This window comes from Brachyhypopomus gauderio, chromosome 13 (assembly GCF_052324685.1).
Source record: "Brachyhypopomus gauderio isolate BG-103 chromosome 13, BGAUD_0.2, whole genome shotgun sequence".
NCBI classification, from domain to species: Eukaryota; Metazoa; Chordata; class Actinopteri; order Gymnotiformes; family Hypopomidae; genus Brachyhypopomus; species Brachyhypopomus gauderio.
Window position 1 is genome coordinate 3,060,522 of NC_135223.1, and position 6,729 is coordinate 3,067,250.

Below are 6,729 nucleotides of genomic sequence, written 5' to 3' on the forward strand. Positions count from 1 at the left end.
ACCAGCCACAGAGATCACATGGAACCCTTCAAAGCCCCAAAATGCACCATAACATTTAAAGTTTCATGCGAAGCAATTTAACGGATGTGTCTGAAACTTCTGAAATGTTACCACAAACGCTCCAGTCCTAGCGTGGCTGTTCTCACCTGGGCTGTTTCCCTTCTGATCTGCTTCATGACTTCCGTCTCCAGCTGTAGCTTATCTTTCACCAGCGGCCCGTGTTTCTGCAGGAAGTCGACGTCGTCCACCAGCCGGCGGTTCTGTGCCTCCGCCCGGCCCAGGACGGCCCTCGCTCGCCGCCTCTGCTCTTCCCGCAGTTTAAGATGCCACTTGAGCTCAGCGATGTCTCTGGTGCAGACCTCGTACTCTGGGGAGCAGCAACAACTCAGGCCGGCACCAAGACAGCCAGACTTAATAATCCGCAAAACATCTGGTCCGATTTGCATCGTGATAGTCAAGTTGATAGGGCACAGCTTAAACTTCTCCTCCATACATCATGGAGTCATGATTCTCTCCTCTCAAAACACCAAGTTAAACGCAGGATAATGGAGATGCCATAACGGTCATGCTAATCTAACATATTTGATACAGGCGTTCATTTTTCTGGAGCTAAAAACACTCCAGTTATTCAGTCTTCCTTCACTTGGACTGGACAATAACTAAGCAGCTAACCAGCCGTAAAACGTGCTTTTATGATACAGAACTGACAAACTTGTGCATCAGTACTAATGTAGTACTCAGCACCATTCTCACTGACCTAGCTGCACTGCTGTGGGGAAGTGCTGCAGTTTCCACAGAGAGAGAGAGTCCTGCTTCCTCCTCAACCTCTGGGCCTTCTGGTGCTCCTCCCGCAGGGCCTCGCCGGCCTCCCTCCGCCCTGTCTCCAGACGCTCCACCAGAGCCAGCGCCTCCAGCAGGACTCCGCCCGTGCCAGACATTCCTTTCCAGAAAAGGTCCAGTGTCTTGCTTTCTACAGGATAAAAAAGCACAGAAGAACATGTCTAGACGTCTGGGATTTATCTGATCTTGAGTGGATTTACCAAAGAAAATAACACCGAAACAAAGGAAAATAAACACACCATCGTTACGCAGAAGACAAAGACCTGTGCCTTCAATACACAATTCAGTGGATGTTACCGGGATTGTATAATTGGTAGAATCAAATCTAGGGAATAAGCATAAGTGAATCAATAAACAATATAAATAAATAACTACTACACTATACCGGTTCAGTTCAACAGTTAGCATAGCTAACTATGGTTCTTATATGGTTCTTACCTCCAGATGACTCTATTGTGATTGGTCCTCACTGAACGATCTTCTGGATTATCGGTTCCCTAAAACAGAAGCACCTGGTTATCCATCAAAGAGGCTCAGCTAAGAGATTCTGTCCATCTCTGAACGCTGAGTTAAACAAAGGATAGCTGATGTCAGAACAGTCATGCAAATCTAACATATTTGATACAATCGTTCTTTTTTTGGTCATGGTAAAAAAAACTCCAGTTGTTCCGTCTTGCTTCAACTGGCCAGCCTGTTCTTCAGTTTAAAATGTACAAACACCTGTCTGTGTGTTGAGAAGTATAGGAACAGTATGCTGTGCAGCTACAAATGTGAGTAGCGGACATCTCAATATTGTCTGTGCTTTTATTCATATTTGCGTGTCTGTGTGTATATATATCACCAAATAAATTATATAGTCTTTATGCCCCTGAATGGCTGAATCACAGACCACATTAGCAAGTCGTTTGGAGATCATCAAGTCCATTTAATGTATGTGAGTAATTCTGTAAAGTATATTTTTGATGAGTAATGTCTTTAAAATACTGTTCTAAAGTGAGCACTGTTGGGGGAAAATGTGACCGCAATTGTGTTTACATTATGCTTCCCTACACTAGACACCTCTTTATTGACCTTCCCTACACTACACACCTCTTTATTGACCTTTTATATGGAGGTAGCTCTCAATAATTTAATGCTACTGCTGGTTCTACATTAGTGGTTTAAAAGTTTGTAAACTTGCTTAACTATACTATGAACTTGCGATCATTCTCTAGGTCTCTAGGTGTTTGATCTGAACTACCTGATGACACCAGATCTCTAGTTTGTTCTTCAGCTCCTGAATGTGTCTCCTTGCATTGCTCACACATGGTCCTGGAGTGTTTGACACTTCACAGCTGCGGCTGACGTAGACTCTCTGAAGCTCTCCCTGGTCTGAAGAGTGAAAGAAATCAGACCTGGACAGCAATAACGTGAAATGTGAAAGGTGTGGCCAGACTTTTACTAATGTGACTAGAAACCAGACAATGACAAAATATAACACCACTGACGTTCTATGAAACTGTAGCCAACACAGCTCACCATGTAACCTGTCTCCACCTTCCCTGGAGGGGCGCTGTAATAGTTTAATGTCCGGCATTGTACAGAGTGAATCTGGGAGAAAAACAGATTTGTGTTGGATTGGTTTTGTCTTCCTCAACCTTGGACAACCTGACAGACAGCACATTGTGAGTAGACCTATGTTAATAACTTCTTATACATTATTTACACTAATGTTGTCATGTGTACATTTTATTACATAATAAAAGATATCTGACCCTTCATATATTCCTACCTCAGGCATCCATCTCTTCCATAGCCACTCTGCAAGGTTAAGGTGGTGATAATCTGGAGAGGAGATATATATATATATATATATACATATATCTTCTTATATGTATATATACTTCTTATATATATACATACATAATACTTCTGTGAAGTATTTCCTACTTTCATATAAAAATAAAGCAGTGAAATTCTATGAAGACATTTAACTATTTACATTGCTATCCAGGTACTGCTGACAACTCTTTTTGCTTAAAGGTTGTAGAACTGAGAACAAAAGTATATGATCAGGAGAAAGAACTGAGGGAGAAACATGATGAAATTACACGCCTTCTAATATATACACACACACACACACACACGCAGTATCATGTAGATTAGGACTGCATTTCTCCATGGTTTCAGCATTTAACTAAAGATCATGAGGTCAATGTCATTGGAAATGTCTTGTCAGGTTTCCGGGATGTTGCTTTTTTTAAGAAAGGCTTCACAAGACAGAAAGCAGCATTGGGGCTGGAGACCACGCAGAGATAAGATGGCTGATCATTTACATATTTTAAGGGGGCGCCTCACAGATGATAATAATAATAGTAATTATATATAATATAATATAGTAATAATAATATTAGTGGGAGTTTGAAAAAGTAACTGAGGGCATTTTTTCAATTAAATTAGATTTTTCATGGTTGAACTTTTACCTTGAGAAAGAACTAGAAAGAACTCAAATTAGTAACGAAGAAAAATAAATACCTATTAAATTGGTTGGTATTAATAATGAAATAACATGAGTGTAACAAGGCCCCCAAACTGAAAAACAGTTTAAAAAGCAAGTAAACTCTTCTCAGTGGACTTGTTTATTCCATCTGAAAGTAGATTTCTTTTTGTACATTAATGAAACCATAATGGACCTGTTAGCAAAAATACTATGTAAGATAACATTCCCCACAGACCTTATTGACTTTTCTGTTTGTATTCCACTTCCTGTCATTTTACTGGTGTCCATTTAAAACTACAAACATAAATAAAAAGAAAAACAACACATTTACATTAATAAAAATAAAGCACAATTATGCAGAGCAGTTTACTATGTGTAGCCAGTAGACGGCACAAACATCTAAAGTACACAAACAGCAAGTGGCCATTAGACCTTTAACTGTATGTGCTGGTTAATGCAACAGATTTACATTATATATATTATATCCTAAACAGCATTATATTTGTTCTCACATATCCATCCCGCATATTTAAGATTTCTAAGTTTTCTGCAGTGGGGCAATGTCAGAAATGTTTCTGACATAACTCATCCATGCATGCTTTGCGTCCTTTTTAAAAACAAGGGATGCTATTTGGAAATTTCCAAACTGGCATCTATAAAGATGAATGAAGACATTATGTTGTTGCAGTTAAGTTCAAATTGTTCAATCAAGATAAACCAACTTTTTTATCTGCGATATCTCTGGGAGCCTTAAAATAAAATCAATACTCCCGTCAACCAAGAAGGGCTACAGTAAAATTATTCTCATAATATCAGGCATGACAGGAGCACTACATCACACTACGTCAACCCCTAACAACCAAACAACCATTAAACAACCATTCTCTGCAACAATGTGATGCAAGCTTTAGGGTAGGCTTGGCCAACCCCGTCGCTACTTCTTGCAGTTATATAAAGTGTTCAGGAGCATCTGAAGGTCATAGCTAGAGTGCTGGAAGCAAATTCTGCACTTCCCCATAGACACCTCGGTGGTAGCTGAATAGAAAATTACAAATGACATGTCTTTCTAAAATATGCGATTTACATCTGAATCATAAATGTTATTAAATGTTTAGTTACATGTGGGAGCTTTGAGGGGGTTAATGTGTCTAAAGTGTCTGGGTGTCATGGAGACTTTTGAGAACAGAATCACCAGATTCACTGCCGATGGTGCTAGATGATGCTCAGAGATTTCCTGTGCAGACTCTTAGTAGAACTACTCACTGGTTCTCACTGAATTATGTGGATACATCTCCCAAATTGTCATTTTTTTAAGTTCCATAAAGCAACTTTATTCAGTATGAGTTACCAGCATAACCAGAGGAGATTGGGTTCCTTCTCTGAGCTTTGGTTCTTGGAGATTTCTCCCTCATGCTCTCAGGGGAGCTTATCCTTGCTACCGACACCTTTGCTTGCTCATTAGGGATCTAGACCTGGATTCTCTGTTGGGGCGTTCTGAAAAGCTGAGGCTTTTTGAGGTTACGTTTGGAGCAGGTTAGGGGATGCAGATGATGCATCCTTCCAGGCCTTTGGGTTACCCACAGTTCTCTGCACACGTGTGACGTGAAGGGAAAAAAAACAGCACCATGTCTGAACATGAAGCCTCTGGTGCTGAGATGGTTTTAAAACGTTTTCCACACGCTCAGTTCATCTTATACAGTCTAAAATTAATAATTAGAACATTTGCCCATATATTGTATATTATTCAGAAGTATATTATCATACATTTTACTTAGGTAGGTATTTTAGGTGTCTCAGTAAACACTTTAGGTTGGCGTTTGAGTAATTCCAGGAGACGTCTTAGAACGCAGTGTCAACAGCGCCCCTTGTGGAGAATATATTTATGCTAAACATGAGTGAGCATGAGAGTTACACGCCATGCACATGATACACCACTAGGGCTAGAACTAAGAGAATTCATCTCTTAGGTCAAGTGAATAATCTCTCCTCTAAGATTTCTAATTAGAACTCTCCAAAGAGTTTCCAATTAAATAAAGTGACTAGCATAATTACACAAGATGCAAATCAGCATAATGCTGTTAAAAAATAAGGAAATGTGACTAAATCAGTCCAAGTAAATATTTTTAGCCGATAAAGGTTTGTAGCTAATGTTCAAGCATCAATCTGCAACCAAGTATCTAAATTCTGTGACCTGTCATCGTTAGGTACCTTTGGAGAACCCAGAGACCCATTTGACTTGACGTTAAAACCACCCAGAGCATTAAATATTGGTGTAGGTGTGCAGCAAATTCAGCATGACCTGTTGAGGGTCAGATCCTTTAAGCGCATCTCAAACATTTTTGATCAGATTGAATATGGGAATATGGAGGCCAGTTTAACACATTAAAATATTTGTCATGTTCCTCAAAGCATTCCTGAGCATATATATATATATATATATATATATATATATATATATATATATATATATATATATATATATATATATATATATATATATATACCATCTCCTCCCAGCCAGCCCACCTTAATAGGCACTTTTGGCAGTGGATAAGGATCAGCATCAATGCACTATGTGATGCCTTTCTAATCACAGCTAGTATTATCCTTTCAGCACACTGTGCTACAGTGGTGCTTTTGTGGGATCAGAACAGAGGGACTAACTTCACACACATCAGTGAGCCCCAGGCACGCACCACACTCTCACTTAGGGCAGTTGTTCAAGTCCTTTTGGAGGTGCTCTGATCCAGACGTCTGGCCATCACGGTTTAGTCCTTCCTTGCAAAAGTTGCTCAAATCTTTACGTTTGCAAATTCTTCCTTCTTCTGGTCAAGAACTAACTGGTCACTTGTTGACAAATACAATACATCACCCCACTTGACAGGTGCCATTGTAACGAGATAATCTATGTGATCGCTTCCCCTGTCATTATTTTTTTAATGCTGCAGCTAATTTATATTCTGATATATTGCACTTTACCACAACCTAAATTATGTCTGAATCCAACATTAGCTGTCTAGGTTAACTAGCTAGAATGGTTACCTAACTTAACTTACCTGGTTGTGTGCAAGCCCAAAGCGGCGGTTGATTAACCATTAATGTTGCAAGTTTTAAGTTAAGTAAAAACTTTGTCGGTTACCTACACAAATCATTCAGACCAGACCGGTGAGCCTTCTTAGACGGCTAACATTAACTGTCCGATTATGTCCAGCAGATCGCGACCCGGGTCATCATACCTATCGCGCATTTTTGTGTCGGCTGCATGTAACACGGTTCCCAGGCAACAAGCGAGCGAGCCCGTGCTGGAGGGAGCTCGCGCCGGAGCGCGTGGTCTGCTCCCTGCACAACACGGGGCACGTGCAAGAGCGGAGCCCCCACCTAACTTTTACACGCACACTTCATACGAAGAA

At 40.1% G+C, this 6,729-nt stretch overlaps 1 protein-coding gene across 7 annotated transcripts in view; it reads right to left on the reverse strand.

The window, feature by feature from the left end:
- Positions 1-6,729, reverse strand: part of ccdc178 (coiled-coil domain containing 178) — a 46,776-nt gene that overhangs the window by 37,547 nt on the left and 2,500 nt on the right. The window contains exons 1-9 of one of the 7 annotated variants that reach the window (XM_076970285.1): positions 6,463-6,658; positions 3,555-3,613; positions 2,612-2,664; positions 2,359-2,430; positions 2,081-2,211; positions 1,279-1,337; positions 1,080-1,165; positions 758-970; positions 147-367 (exon numbers count right to left, since the gene is read on the reverse strand). In XM_076970285.1, coding sequence (XP_076826400.1) covers positions 147-367; positions 758-970; positions 1,080-1,165; positions 1,279-1,337; positions 2,081-2,211; positions 2,359-2,416 — 768 coding nt within the window. In that variant the 5' untranslated portion in view covers positions 2,417-2,430; positions 2,612-2,664; positions 3,555-3,613; positions 6,463-6,658. Of the gene's footprint in view, positions 1-146; positions 368-757; positions 971-1,079; positions 1,166-1,278; positions 1,338-2,080; positions 2,212-2,358; positions 2,431-2,611; positions 2,665-3,554; positions 3,614-6,375; positions 6,659-6,729 lie in introns of those variants that run through there. The other 6 variants (XM_076970284.1, XM_076970282.1, XM_076970286.1 and 3 more) reach the window with 6 other exon arrangements.